Source organism: Muntiacus reevesi, chromosome 18, assembly GCF_963930625.1.
Source record: "Muntiacus reevesi chromosome 18, mMunRee1.1, whole genome shotgun sequence".
NCBI lineage: Eukaryota > Metazoa > Chordata > Mammalia > Artiodactyla > Cervidae > Muntiacus > Muntiacus reevesi.
This window is the reverse complement of record NC_089266.1, coordinates 16,182,061-16,198,288: the sequence shown is the minus strand read 5'-3', so window position 1 is coordinate 16,198,288 and position 16,228 is coordinate 16,182,061. Positions and strand designations below refer to the sequence as shown.

Genomic DNA, 16,228 nt, shown 5'->3' with positions numbered 1-16,228 from the left:
AGTCTTCAAGGGCAGAATTTACCTCTAAACAGAAAGATGGAAACTAAAGTTCATTTATTTTGCCAGGTATTTTTCAAAACGGTTTGTAAAGATTCCTTCCTTTTCTTCCTTAAAAATTTGTTTACATTACTTCACATCTATAATCAGTAAGCAGATTCATAGCAACATAGTCATACTATCTTGCTTAAACTGAGGTGACTTTTGAACTGTTTTAGTAGAAATATATTGAACTCTCATCCCAGCAACCCATGATGTAGTATCAAGAGATCTGTAATGTATGATAAAACTAATTTTGGGGGGAAGGGACAGACACAATTTTTTTGGAGACCAAAGAATTTAAACCTACATGAGAGATTGTAAACAATGTAATTAATAACATGGCAGTCTAACCGAAAGCTAAAAGATAATTTAAAAGATAGGGCTTCGCTGGTGGCTCAGTGGTAAAGAATCTGCCTGCCAAAGCAGGAGATGCAGATTTGATCCCTGGGTGGGTGTGATAGCCTGGAGCAGGAAATTGAAACCCACTCCAGTATTCTTGCCTGGAATATTCCACAGACAGAGGAGCCTGGTGGGTTACAGTCCACGGAGTTGCAAGAGAGTCAAATATGACTTAGCCACTAAACAATAACAACAATTTAAGAGATGCCAAGTGTCTCTAGTCTTCTTATCTGTGATTTGGGGGATATTCTTATCTATTGGCCAGAATCTTGTCAATAAAAAACCAAATCTGGACTTATTATTGAGAGACTTTGTTCAAAAGGATTATTGTAAGGGATGAAAGAGACTACTGAAATAGAAGGAGGGGGGACTAACTGAAATAGAAGGAGAGGGGACTAACTGAAATAGGGACCATAAGATCTGCAAGCATCTCAAGGACTAGGCAAAAAAATTTTTTTCTTTTAAGGTTTATTTTATTATTTAAAATTTTTATTGTGTATTGGGGTATAGTTGATTGATGTTCTATTTGTTTCAGGTGCACAATAAAGTAATTAAAAGAATGGTCTTTTATTGAGAGTGTAAACAAGGCTAGGTGCTAGAGGTAAAGAATCCACCTGCCAATGCAGGAGAATTGGGTTTGATCCCTGGGTTGGGAAGGGGATCCCTGGAGAAGGAAATGGCAGCCTTCTCCAGTATTCTTTCCTGGAAAATTATATGGACAGAGGAACCTGACAGGCTACAGTCCATGCAGTTGGACACTACTGAGTGAGCATGAAGAAGGCTAGGAAGCATTGGTTATGGGGAAATGGGGAGTAGCAAGATCAGATAAAGAGATCGGAGAAAGAGGCCAGCCTGTTCTCTAGAGGGGCTGCCTGCTCACTGGCTCAGGGTGGTGGTGGTGATGTTCATTTGCTCAGTTGTGTCCTACTCTTTGTGACCCCATGGACTGCAGCATGCCAGGCTTCCTTCACCATCTCCCAGAGCTTGTTCGAACTCATGTCCATTGAGTCAGTTATGCCATCCAGCCGTCTCATCCTCTGTCGAGATGGCTCAGGGTGAGGGTAGGCCAAAGTTCTGAGGCTTGGAGGAAGGAGAGAAGCTTAACCAAACCTTGCTTAGTAAGTGTTTTGTCCTGATAAATAGGTGGGGATAAGACAGCTCAGCTAATCATTTATGAGGTAAAGAAAGGAAAATTTGAAGATGTTTGGCCATGTCATAGGTAAACATGAAGGGTATGTGGTAAGTCTTATCTAAATCTTTTGAGGAAGGGTGGTTCTTTGCAGCCAGCTGTTATCTAGAACACAAAAGAGTGAGGGAATTCTTTTAAATTTCACTGTTTTTTCAGAAGCACAAGGCTCAGGTGAAATTTAACATTGCCAATTGAGAGTCTTAATCTTTTAAATTTATTGTTTTAGTGGATCTGGTGCCACTATATAAGACATGTACCTGTACAGTAATCCAAAATATAACTTCAGAACTTCTTGCTAATTACTGAAGGCTGGATTTGTCTAGACCTTTAGGCTCAGATGGTAAAGAATCTGCCTGTAATGTGGGAGACATTACATTCAATCTTTGGGTAGGGAAGATCCCCTGGAGAAGGAAATGGCAACCCACTCCAGTATTCTGGAGAATTCCATGGATAGAGGAGCCTGGTGGGCCACAGTACAGTCCATGTGGTCGAAAAGAGTCAGACACGACTGAGTGACTAACACTTCACTTTGGCTAATTACTGAGACATGTAATGTACACATTGTTGAAGGTTCCCTTATAAACTAATTTTGAAGATAAATTCTTAAATATTAAAAAATTAACAATATCAAGATATACCAGTTTATTTCCTTAAGCTATATACTTTGTATTTTACAAATGGTTCACTTTTAACAGTAAAGTTTTAGAGATTCTTTTCTTCCTCTGTTAAAGTTTCTACTCACTCTCTCTTTCTGTTCATCTGAACTTTGATAACAGATTTTTGTTCCCCTCTGTCTTAAAGATTTTTTTTTTAAGTCAATTAATTTCTGGCTATGCTGGGTCTTCATTGCTGCATGAGGGCTTCCTCTAGTTGCGGCGAGCAGGGGCTACTCTCTAGTTGTGGTGTGCAGGTTTCTCATTATGGTGCTTTTGTTGTGGAGCATGGGCTCTAGGCGCTCAGGCTCAGTAGTTGTAGCACGTGGGCTCTAGAGTATGGAGGCTTCAGTAGTTGTGGAGCACAGGTTTAGTTGCCCCGTGGTGTGTGGTATCTTCCCAGACCAGGGATTGAAACCATGTTCCCTGCACTGGCAGGCAGAACCCATGTCCCCGCACTGAACCACCAGGGAAGTGCTAGAATTGATTCTTGATGTTGTACATTCTATGGGGTTGGACAAATATGTGATGACATGTAGCCACTATTAAAATGTTACATAGAATATTAATAGTTTCACTGCCCTAAAATCCTCTGTGCTTTGCCTATTTATCTCTTCTCACCCTACCTACTCCCACCAGCAACCACTGATCTTTTCATTGTCCCCAAAGTTTTTCCTTTTCCAGAATGTCATATAGTTGGATCATACAATATGCAGCTTTTACAGATTGGCTGCTTTCACAATGTAGAACTATACATTTAAGATTCCGCCATGTCTTTTCATGGCTTGATAGCTCATTTCTTTTTCGCACTGAATAGTATTCCATGATCTGAATGTATCACAGTTTGATCTACTGAAGAACATCTTAGTTTTTACAAGTTTTGGCCATTATGAACAAAGCTATAAATGTCTGTGTTCAGGTTTTTGTGTGGATATACGTCTTCGACTCCTCAGGGTAAATATGGAAAGGTACGATTGCTGAATTGTATGGTAAGAATATGTTTAGTTTTGTAAGACACTGTCAAATTGTCTTTCAGAATAGCTATGCCATTTTACATTCCCACCAGCAATGAATGGGAGTTCCTCTTGCTTCATATTCTTGTCATCACTTGGTATTGCCTATGTTTTTTATTTTGGCCATTCTAATAGATGTGCAGTGCTATCTTGATGTTTCAATTTGTGATTCCCTAATGACGTGATGTTGAACATCTTTTCATGTGCTTGTTTGCCATCTGTACATCTTCTTTGGTGAGGTGTCTGTTAAGATCTTTTGCCTATTTTTTAATTGGGTTGTTCTTTTTCTTGTTGAGCTTTAAGAGTTCTTTGTATAGTTATGAATATACAAAGTAAACATACTTTGAATACAGTCCCTTATCAGATATGTCTTTTGCAAATATTTTCTCCCAGCCTATGGGTTGTCCTTTCATCCTCTTGACAGTGTCTTTTGCAAAGCAAAAGTTTTAATTAATGAAGTTAAGTTTAATGGTGCCATAAGAACTAGATTCAGTGAGTGTTAGATATATTCATGAATGCTGCACATTTGTAGCTGCATAGTGCACTAAGGAAAGTTGGAGTCATTTAGAATATATACCTAATTCAAATTAATGCATTAAGTAGCTCTTTTCAACAAAATTCTTTTTGTTGGAACCTTTTTGGAGAGAGTATTGATCTAGAGTGAATGATTTGACTCAGAATGTCATATTTAATTTATGTATGCAAAGAGAACATGGCTGACAGTGGCTTTTGATTGCTCTCCAGGGGGAAGAAAATACTGATTCATCAGATGATGACTGTAATTCTTTTGCATCTGACTTATTATCAAGAGATATTGACAGCAAAAAGTACATCAGGTTTTCTAAAAGAACAGAGAAGAGAATTTCACCTGAAATTAGGGGTTTGAGCCCAAACCACACAAAAAAGTAAGTTGAACTGTGAACTTGCTTAATTGAATTATAAACTTTTGCCAGTTTAAAAGAACCAAAAATGTAACTCATGTGTTCTCGTAATATACTAAGTATAGAGGATCATGCATGTTGTGGCCATTCTTTTAGGAGCATGGTTTTAATTCCTAAATAACGTCTCATGTTTTTCTCACTTCTCTCACAGCCATGTGGAGGCCTATAAGCTATCATAGTTTCCCAGTGAGGCCATTATCCATGTATCTGTCTGGACTTTTTTTTTTTTTTATGAAATTGTAATTTATTTAAATATATGATGTTGTGATTTAACATATGTATACATTATGAAATGATTATCCCCATTGAATTAGTTAACACAGTCATCACCTCACATATTTACTACATCATCATCATCATCATCATCATCATCATCATTATTATTATTATTTTGGTGAGAACAGAAGTTCTGATCTCAGCAAATTTTAGTTATAGAGTACAGGATTACTATCTAGTTACCTTGTGACTTTTTTTTAAAATAATGTATAAGTCATATAGCATTTGTCTTTCTCTGTTTGAATTATTTCACTTTGCATAATGCCATCAAGGTCCATTATTTCCTTCTTTCTCATGGCTAAATAGTATTCCATTGTTTATATTTACCACATCTTCTTTATTTGGAGAAGGAAATGGCAATCCACTCCAGTATTCTTGCCTGGAGAATTTCAAGGATGGAGGAGCCTGGTGGGCTACAGTCCATGGGATCTCAAAGAGTCTTACATGACTGTGCAACTAACTTTCACTTTCACTTTTCTTTAACTATTAATCTGTTGACAGACATTTATATAGTTTTCATATCTTGGCTACTGTGGATAATACTGCAATGAACATGGGAGTGCGTATATCTCTTTGAGATCTTGTTTTCATTTCTTTTGGATATATACCCAGAAATAGAATTTTTTTTTAATTAAAAAATTTTTTTTTAATTTTTTTCATTTATTTTTATTAGTTGGAGGCTAATTACTTTACAATATTGTTGTGATTTTTGCCATACATTGACATGAATCAGCCATGGATTTACATGTGTTCCGCATCCTGATCTCCTTCCCACCTCCCTCCCCATCCCATCCCTCTGGGTCTTCCCAGTGCACCAGCCCTGAGCACTTGTCTCACGCATCCAACCTGGGCTGGTGATCTGTTTCACCCTTGATAGTATACTTGTTTCAATGCTATTCTCTCAGAACATCCCACCCTCACCTTCTCCCACAGAGTCCCAAAGTCTGTTCTATACATCTGTGTCTCTTTTTCTGTTTTGCATATAGCGTTACCGTTACCATCTTTTTAAATTCCATATATATGCGTTAGTATACTGTATTGGTCTTTATCTTTCTGGCTTACTTTACTTTGTATAATGGGCTCCAGTTTCATCCATCTCATTAGAACTGATTCAAATGAATTCTTTTTAATGGCTGAGTAATATTCCATGGTGTATATGTACCATAGCTTCCTTATCCATTCATCTGCTGATGGGCATCTAGGTTGCTTCCATGTCCTGGCAATTATAAACAGTGCTGCGATGAACATTGGGGTGCACGTGTCTCTTTCAGATCTGGTTTCCTCGGTGTGTATGCCCAGGAGTGGGATTGCTGGGTCATATGGCAGTTCTATTTCCAGTTTTTTAAGAAATCTCCACACTGTTCTCCTTAGTGGCTGTACTAGTTTGCATTCCCACCAACAGTGTAAGAGGGAATTGCTTGTAGACTTTTGGATAGCAGCCATCCTGACTGGCGTGTAATGGTACCTCATTGAGGTTTTGATTTGCATTTCTCTGATAATGAGTGATATTGGACATCTTTTCACGTGTTTGTTAGCCATCTGTATGTCTTCTTTGGAGAAATGTCTGTTTAGTTCTTTGGCCCATGTTTTGATTGGATCATTTATTTTTCTGGAATTGAGCTGCAGGAGTTGCTTGTATATTTTTGAGATTAATCCTTTGTCTGTGGCTTCATTTGCTATTATTTTTTCCCAATCTGAGGGCTGTCTTTTCACCTTGCTTATAGTTTCCTTTGTTGTGCCAAAGCTTTTAAGTTTAATTAGGTCCCATTTGTTTATTTTTGCTTTTATTTCCAGTATTCTGGGAGGTGGGTCATAGAGGATCCTGCTGTGATTTATGTCGGAGAGTGTTTTGCCTATGTTCTCCTCTAGGAGTTTTCTAGTTTCTGGTCTTACATGTAGATCTTTAATCCATTTTGAGTTTATTTTTGTGTATGGTGTTAGAAAGTGTTCTAGTTTCATTCTTTTACAAGTGGTTGACCAGTTTTCCCAGCACCACTTGTTAAAGAGGTTGTCTTTTTTCCACTGTAAATCATTGCCTCCTTTTTCGAAGATAAGGTGTCCATAGGTTCGTGGATTTATCTCGGGGCTTTCTATTTTGTTCCGTTGATCTATATTTCTGTCTTTGTGCCAGTACCATACTGTCTTGAGGACTGTGGCTTTGTAGTAGAGCCTGAAGTCAGGCAGGTTGATTCCTCCAGTTCCATTCTTCTTTCTCAAGATTATTTTGGCTATTTGAGTTTTTTGTATTTCCATACAACTTGTGAAATTATTTGTTCTAGTTCTGTGAAAAATACCTTTGGTAGCTTGATAGGGATTGCATTGAATCTATAGATTGCTTTGGTAGTCATTTTCACAATATTGATTCTTCCAATTCATGAATACAGTATATTTCTCCATCTGTTTGTGTCCTCTTTGATTTCTTTCATCAGGGTCTTTTAGTTTTCTATATATAGGTCTTTCGTTTCTTTAGGTAGATATACTCCTAAGTATTTTATTCTTTTTGTTGCAATGGTGAATGGTATTGTTTCCTTAATTTCTCTTTCTGTTTTCTCATTGTTAGTGTATAGGAATGCAAGGGATTTCTGTGTGTTAATTCTATATCTTACAACATTACTGTATTCATTGATTAGCTCTAGTAATTTTCTGGTAGAGTCTTTAGGGTTTTCTATGTAGAGGATCGTGTCGTCTGCAAACAGTGAGAGTTTTACTTCTTCTTTTCTTGTCTGGATTCCTTTTATTTCTTTTTCTGTTCTGATTGCTGTGGCCAACACTTCCAAAACTATGTTGAATAATAGTGGTGAGGGTGGACACCCTTGTCTTGTTCCTGACTTTCAGGGAAATGCTTTCAATTTTTCACCATTGAGGATAATGTTTGCTGTGGGTTTGTCATGTATAGCTTTTATTGTGGGAATGCAAACTAGGATAGCCGCTAAGGAGAACAGTGTGGAGATTCCTTAAAAAACTGGAAATAGAACTGCCATATGACCCAGCAATCCCACTCCTGGGCATACACACCGAGGAAACCAGATCTGAAAGAGACACGTGCACCCCAATGTTCATCGCAGCACTGTTTATAATTGCCAGGACATGGAAGCAACCTAGATGCCCATCAGCAGACGAATAGATAAGAAAGCTGTGGTACATACACACAATGGAATATTACTCAGCCATTAAAAAGAATTCATTTGAATCAGTTCTAATGAGATGGATGAAACTGGAGCCCATTATACAGAGTGAAGTAAGCCAGAAAGATAAAGACCAATACAGTATACTAACGCATATATATGGAATTTAAAAAGATGGTAACGATAGCCCTATATGCAAAACAGAAAAAGAGACACAGATGTATAGAACAGACTTTGGGACTCTGTGGGAGAAGGCGAGGGTAGGATAATCTGAGAGAACAGCATCGAAACATATATACTATGAAGTGTGAAACAGATCACCAGTCCAGGTTGGATGCATGAGACAAGTGCTCAGGGCTGGTGCACTGGGAAGACCCAGAGGGATGAGATAGGGAGGGAGGTGGGAGGGGGATTCAGGATGGGAAACACATGTAAATCCATGGCTGATTCATGTCAATGTATGGCAAAAACCACTACAATATTGTAAAGTAATTAGCCTCCAACTAATAAAAATAAATGGAAAAAATATATATATATAAAAGCTTTTATTATGTTGAGATATCTTCCTCCTCTGTCTGCTTTCTGGAGAGTTTTTATCATAAAGGGATTTTGAATTTTGTCAAAGGCTTTTTCTGCATCTATTGAGATAATCATATGGTTTTTATCTTTCAATTTGTTAATGTGTGTATTACATTGATTGATTTGTGGATATTAAAGAATCTTTGCATTCCTGGGATAAAGCCCACTTGGTCATGATGTATGATCTTCTTAATATGTTGTTGGATTCTGTTTGCTAGAATTTTGTTAAGGATTTTTGCATCTATGTTCATCAGTCATATTGGCCTGTAGTTTTCTTTTTGTGGCATCTTTGTCTGGTTTTGGTATTAGGGTGATGGTGGCCTCATCAAATGAGTTTGGAAGTTTGCCTTCTTCTGCAATTTTCTGGAAGAGTTTGAGTAAGATAGGTGTTAGCTCTTCTCTAAATTTTTGGTAGAATTCAGCTGTGAAGCCATCTGTCCTGGGCTTTTGTTTGCAGGAAGATTTCTGATTACAGTTTTGATTTCCGTGCTTGTGATGGGTCTGTTAAGATCTTCTATTTCTTCCTGGTTCAGTTTTGGAAAGTTATACTTTTCTAAGAATTTGTCCATTTCTTCCAGGTTGTCCATTTTATTGGCATAGAGCTGCTGGTAGTAGTCTCTTACGATCCTTTGTATTTCAGAGTTGTCTGTGGTGATCTCTCCATTTTCATTTCTAATTTTGTTGATTTGGTTCTTCTCCCTTTGTTTCTTGATGAGTCTGGCTAATGGTTTGTCAATTTTATTTACCTTTTCAAAAAACCAGCTTTTAGCTTTGTTGATTTTTGCTATGGTCTCTTTTGTTTCTTTTGCATTTATTTCTGCCCTAATTTTTAAGATTTCTTTCCTTCTACTAACCTTGTGGTTCTTCATTTCTTCTTTCTCTAGTTGCTTTTTGGTGTAGAGTTAGGTTATTTATTTGACTTTTTTCTTGTTTCTTGAGGTAAGCCTGTATTGCTATGAACCTTCCCCTTAGCACTGCTTTTACAGTGTCCCATAGGTTTTGGGTTGTTGTGTTTTCATTTTCACTCATTTCTATGCATATTTTGATTTCTTTTTTGATTTCTTCTATGATTTGTTGGTTATTCAGAAGCATGTTATTTAGCCTCCATATGTTGGAATTTTTAATTCCTGTAATTTTTTTTTCCTGTAATTGAGATTTAATCTTACTGCATTGTGGTCAGAAAAGATGACTGGAATGATTTCAATTTTTTTGAATGTACCAAGGCTAGATTTTTATGGCCTAGGATGTGATCTATTCTGGAGAAGGTTCCGTGTGCACTTGAGAAAAAGGTGAAATTGATTGTTTTGAGGTGAAGTGTCCTATAGATATCAACTAGGCCTAGCTGGACCATTGTGTCATTTAAAGTTTGTGTTTCCTTGTTAATTTTCTGTTTAGTTGATCTGTCCATAGGTGTGAGTGAGGTATTAAAGTCTCCCACTATTATTGTGTTATTGTGAATTTCCCCCTTCATTCTTGTTAGCATTTGCCTTACATATTAAGGTGCTCCTATGTTGGGTGCATATATATTTATAATTGTTATATCTTCTTCTTAGATTGATCCTTTGATCATTATGTAGTGTCCTTCTTTGTCTCTTTTCACAGCCTTTATTTTGAAGTCTGTTTTATCTGATGTAAGTATTGTGACTCCTGCTTTCTTTTGGTCTCCGTTTTCGTGAAATATTTTTTTCCAGCCCTTCACTTTCAGTCTTGTGTGTCTCTTGGTTTGAGGTGGGTCTCTTGTAGACAGCATATATAGGGGTCTGCTTTTGTATCCATTCAGTCAGTCTTTGTCTTTTGGTTGGGGCATTCAACCCATTTACATTTAAGGTAATTATTGATAAGAATGGTCCCGTTGCCATTTGCTGTCTTGTTTTGGGTTCACGTTCATACAACCTTTCTGTGTTTCCTGTCTAGAGAAGATCCTTTAGCATTTGTTGAAGAGCTGGTTTGGTGGTGCTGAATTCTCTCAACTTTTACTTGTCTGTAAAACTTTTGAATTCTCCTTCATATCTGAATGAGATCCTTGTTGGGTACAGTAATCTGGGTTGTAGGTTATTCTCTTTCATTACTTTCAGTATGTCCTGCCATTCCCTTCTGGCCTGAAGAGTTTCTATTGAAAGATCAGCTGTTATCCTTATGGGAATCCCCTTGTGTGTTATTTGTTGTTTCTCCCTTGCTGCTTTTAGTATTTGTTCTTTGTGTTTGATCTTTGTTAATTTGACTAATATTTGTCTTGGAGTGTTTTGCCTTGGGTTTATCCTGTTTGGGACTCTCTGGGTTTCTTGAACTTGTGTCACTATTTCTTTCCCCATTTTGGGGAAGTTTTCAGCTAGTATCTTCTCATGGCCTTTCTTTTTGTCTTCTTCTTCAGGGACTCCTATGATTCGAATATTGGGGCGTTTCACATTGTCCCAGAGGTCCCTGAGGTTGTCCTCATTTCTTTTGATTCTTTTTTCCTCTCTGCTTCATTTATTTCAACCATTTTATCTTCTACCTCACTTATCCTATCTTCTGCCTCCATTATTCTAATGTTGGTTCCCTCCAGAGTGTTTTTGATCTCATTTATTGCATTATTCATTTTTAATTGACTCTCTTTTATTTCTTCTAGGTCCTTGTTAAACATTTCTTGCATCTTCTCAATCCTTGTCTCCAGGTTATTTGTCTGTAACTCTATTTTGTTTTCAAGATTTTGGATCATTTTTATTATCATTATTCTAAATTCTTTTTCAGGTAGATTCCCTATCTCCTCCTCTTTTGTTTGGCTTGGTGGGCATTTTTCATGTTCCTTTACCTGCTGGGTATTTCTCTGCCTTTTCATCTTATTTAGATTGCTGTGTTTGGGGTGGCCTTTCTGTATCCTGGTAGTCTGTGGTTCCTTTTTATTGTGGAGGCTTCTCCCAGTGGGTGGGGCTGGATGTTTGGCTTGTTGAGGTTTGCTGGTTAGGGAAGCTTGTGTCGGTGTTCTGGTGGGTGGATCTGGATTTCTTCTCTCTGGAGTGCAATGGAATGTCCAGTAGTGAGTTTTGAGATGGGTCTGTGGGTTTGGTGTGACTTTGGGCAGCCTGTATATTGACGCTCAGGGCTATGTTCCTGCGTTGCTGGAGAATTTGCGTGGTATGTCTTGCTCTGGAACTTATTGACTCTTGGGTGGTGGTTGGTTTCAGTGTAGGTATGGAGACTTTTGGATGATCTCTTATTAGTTAATGTTCCCTGTAGTCCAGAGTTTTGGGCTTAAGTCTGCTGCCTCTGGATTTCAGTCTTATTCTTCTAGTAGCCTCAAGATTTCTCCATCCATACAGCACTGATAATAAAACTTCTAGGTTAATGATGAAAGGATTCTCCACAGTGAGGGACACCCAGAGAGGTTCACAGAGTTACATGAAGAAGAGGAGAGGGAGGAAGGAGATAGAGGTGAGCAGGAGGAGTAAAAGCAGGATTCAAGAGAGGAGAGACAGATCTAGGTTGTACTCTGTTCCCTAAGTGTTCTCCGCAGCCCAGAACACCCACAGAGATTCACAGAATTGGATTGAGAAGAGAAGGGGGAGGGAGGAAATAGAGGTAATCTGGGGGAGAAAAAGGAGAGTCAAAAGGGGGTGAGAGTGATCAAACCAACTCCTGAGTAAAAATGGGTACTGAAGGTTGGATTCTTAAATGTCCAAAATTGATATCAAATACTGAAAAACAAAGATTAAAAATCTAGAGTAGAGGTTAGACTCTTAAAAATACAATATTAAAAAACCACAAAAATACAAAAAATTTAAGAAATATATCTGAAGTTCACTTTAAAAATAGGGTCCTTTTTTTTTTTGCCAGGTTATAGTGGGTTGTAAATATGAAAATTGAGGAGTAATAGAGGAGTAATAGAGGACTTTTTAAAAAAGAGAAAATAAAATTTTTTTAATTAAAATAATAATAGTAAATATATATCTAGGAATTTCTCTGGAGCTGTTGTGGGTTTGGTTCAGTTTCAAATAGCTCCTTGTTCCAGCTTACACTTCTCAATATCTATAGGTCCCTTCCAGGGTAGTTGGTGTTAACTACAGGGATTTTTAATCTGTTGCACCTGTCACTTCTGAGTCGGTTCCCTTTGTTTATTTGGGTTCTGTTTGCAGGTCTCTTCAGTGTCTAATTTCCGCCCTGATACAAGTGGGCAGAGGTTGTCACTTGTTTAGGTTCCCTTGTTCAGTCGTGCTGTGGGGAGGGAGGGGCACTGCAGACAAATATCGCTGGCCTGTGTGGGGAGCACTCGCAGTGTCGCAGTGTTCGGGCCACGCTGGGTTTGCCACCGCTCACAGCGTGTGTGCTTTCCCCATCTGTACTGCTCAGGCTTCAGGCTGCTCTACAGGGAGCGGGCCGTGAGTTGCGTGCACTTCCCAGGCCTAAGCTACTCAGGTTCAGGTTTTCGGGTACCCCACAAAGACGCAGACTCGGTTGGGCCTGTGTTTTGTGCCTTCCCTGCTCCGAGCAACTCAGAGAACCAGGAGCTTGAGGAGCGCACTCTCCCCGGGTGCAGTGCGCCTTGTCCCCTCCGCGGTTCCAGCCTCAGTTTCCCGGCGTGCCAGTCGGGTGCGCCTTGTGTCCCTTCTGGGAAGCTGATTTCTGGCTGTGAACCTCCCGGTGGATGTCAACCATCCAGAATCTCAGGAAGTCTTTGGTTAGAAGCTGGAAGCCTGTTTGCCCTTTGGTAGGGGATGCTGTCTCTGGGGCCGAGTTTGCCCCTTTCCCCTCCCCCCTGCCTCCTGCCTCCGGCGGGGGATGGGCCGGTCCGCCACTGGCTAGCTCTTCTCTGGTATTTGCTCAGTCCTTCATTCTGGGAATGGGCGGGTAGTGCCTAAATTTAGGGTTTTTCCCAGGTTAATTCTCTCTATCTGCTATCCCACAGTTTAAGTTACTATCTCGTGTTAGCTCCTTCCGATTGCCCTCAGGGCATTCAGACCCGGTCCTTACCCTAAGCAATGCCGCCCACTCCTCTCCGTTCTGCCCCACTTGCTGGTGGCAGATGCAAATGTCTGGGGTACTTTTCTGCTGGGAGTTGTGTTTAGGCATGTAATCTATGGGTTTTATTTATTTTCCCTCCCAGTTAGGTTTCCCTCCGAGGTTCGAAAACTTACCCCAGACCTGCCAGTGAGAGGGTTTCCTGGTGTTTGGAAACTTCCTCTATTAAGACTCCCTTCCCGGGACGGATCTCCGTCCCTAACTCTATTGTCTCTCTTTTTATCTTTTATATTTTGTCCTACCTTCTTTCGAAGACAATGGGCTGCTTTTCAGGGTGTCTGATGTCCTCTGCTAGCGATCAGAAGTTGTTTTGTGGAGTTTGTTCAGCGTTCAAATGATCTTTCGATGAATTTGTGGGGGACAAAGTGGTCTCCCCATCCTATTCCTCTGCCATCTTAGTTCCCTCTCCCAGAAATAGAATTGCTGGATCATTTTATAGTTCTGTGTTTAATTTTTAAAAATTTTTATTTATTATTTATTTCTGGCTGTACTGGGTCTTTGTTGGTGCATGGGCTTTTCTCTGGTTGCAGTGTGTGGGTTTCTATTTAGAGTGGCTTTTCTTGTTGTGGAACATGCATTCAAGAGTGTGTGGGCTTCACTAGTTGCAGCACGTGGGCTCAGTGGTTGTGGTTCCCTGGTTCTATAGCACAGGCTTAATAGTTGTGGCACATGAACTTTGTTGCTCTGTGGCATGTGGGATCTTCCTGACTCAGGGATCAAACTCCTGTCTCCAGCATTGGGAGGCAGATTCTTTACCACTGAGCCACCAGGGAAGCCCTGTGTTTAAATTTTTTAAAGAAACCTGTCCATACTATTTTCTATAGTGACTGTACCAACTAATATTCCCACCAACAGTGTACAGGGTTCTCATTTCTCCACATCCTTGCCAACTCTAGTTATCTCCAGTCTTTATGGTGATGACCATTCTAACAGGTGTGAGGTGACACCTCACAGTGATTTTGATGTTAGTTTCCCTGATGATGAGTGATGTCGAGCACCTTTTCGTGTATTTGTTGGTCATTGCTATGTCTTCCTTGGAGAAATGTCTATTCAAATCTTTGCCTATTTTTAATTGGGTCATTTCTTCATTTGCTTTTGGGTTATATGAGTTGCTTATGTGTTTTGAATATTAACTCATCAGATATATGGTTTGCCAATATTTTCTCTCATTTCCTAGGTTACCTTTTCATTCTGCTAATATTTTCCTTTGCTGAGGAGAAACTTTTTAGTTTGATATAGTCCCACATGTTTATTTTGCTTTTTTTGCTTTTGTTTTTGGTATCAATTGAAAAATCATTGCTAAGACTGATGTCAAAGACATTTGTTTTCTTCTAGGAGTTGCACACTTTCTTTACCAAGATTGTTTTAGCTTTTTGAAGTCTTTTGTAGTTTCATACAGATTTTAGGATTGTTTATTTCTGTGAAAAATGGCATTGGAATTTGGATGAGAATTGCTTTGAATTCATAGTTCACTTTAGATAGTAATGACATTTTAACAATATTAGTACTTCCAAACCATGAACACAGACTATCTTGGCATTATTTGTAATCTTCTTCAATGTCTTTCATCAGTGTTTATAGTTTTCAGTGTACAGATCTTTCACCTCCTTGGTTAAATTTATTCCTAAGTGTTTTATTCCTTTTGATTATGTAAATAGGATTGTTTTCTTAATTTCTCTTTCTGATACTTCATTGTTAGTGGATAGAAGTACAATTGATTTTGTATATTTTATATTTTTCAACTTTACTGAAATTGTGTGTTAGTTACAGCAGTTTTGTTTTTGGTGGAGTCTTTAAGGTTTTCCTGTGTATAAAATCATGCTGTCTGAAAACACAATTGAACTTCCTTTTCTGATTTGAATATCTTTATTTTTCTTGCCTAATTGCTCTGTCTAGGACTTCCAGTTGAATAAAAGTGGTGAGAGGGCACCCTTGTCTTGTTTCTGACCTTAGAGCAAAAGCTTTCAACTTTTCACTTTCAACATCACAGTATGATGTTTACTCTGGGCTTGTCATATATGGCTTTATTATGTTGAGGTACATTCCTTCTAAACCTATTTTGTTGAGAGTTTTTATCGTTAGGTGAATATTGAGCTTTGTTAAATTTCTGCATCCATTGAGATGATCACGTCATTATTATCCTTCATTTTATTAATGTGGTTGTGTTAGGAAAAGCCTAAGTTCTCCTGTTTATCTCCTTTACTTTCATGCTACTACCACACTAACACTTCTGATACCAGATGTGTGGATTTTCCCCCACACCAAGAAATTCTGTGACACCAGCTGGGTAGCCTACAATTTAACTCAATTCTGATGCTATCCACCTACAGATAGTGCCAGATCCCACAGGTTAAGGGTGCAGAGCCATGAGACTGCCCCATCCCCACTTCATCTTACAGTCTCAAGTGGTAGGTCCTCAGGTTACTTCTATCTGACTTGGCTATAAATCAGAGGTCCCTATGACCCCTCCTCAGGTTTGATTAATTTCTAGAATAGCTCAGAAAGCTCAGGGAAACACTTAACTTACATTTACCAGTTTATTTAAAAAAATGTGATAGAAGATACAAATGAATATCCAGATAAAGAGATACATTGGGAGAGGTCTGGGAGGATCTCAGATGAAGGAGCTCTGTCATGGAGTTGGAGTGTATCATCTTCCCAGTATGTGGGTATGTTCAAGAACCTATAAAGCTCTCTAGAGAGGGTAGAGGACTGTAAATGGAGTTAATAATTGATAATGCCTACATGAGAAGGTGGAGAAGGTGATGGTGACCCACTCCAGTACTCTTGCCTTGAAAAATCCCATGGACAGAGGAGCCTGGTAGGCTGCAGTCCATGGGGTCACTAGGAGTCGGACATGACTGAGCAACTTCGTTTTCACTTTTCACTTTCCTGCATTGGAGAAGGAAATGGCAGCCCACTCCAGTGTTCTTGCCTGGAGCATCCCGGGGGTAGGGGAGCCTGGTGGGCTGCCATCTATGGCGTCGCACAGAGTCGGACACAACTGAAGTGACTTAGG

General features: G+C 39.1%; 1 protein-coding gene across 1 annotated transcript in view; it reads left to right on the top strand.

The window, feature by feature from the left end:
- The window catches only part of LOC136150108 (EF-hand calcium-binding domain-containing protein 13-like), a 133,542-nt gene continuing 117,314 nt past the window's right edge, over positions 1-16,228 (top strand). The window contains exons 1-2 of the mRNA XM_065910880.1: positions 1-66; positions 4,038-4,198. Coding sequence (XP_065766952.1) covers positions 37-66; positions 4,038-4,198 — 191 coding nt within the window. The 5' untranslated portion in view covers positions 1-36. The remainder of the gene's footprint in view (positions 67-4,037; positions 4,199-16,228) is intronic.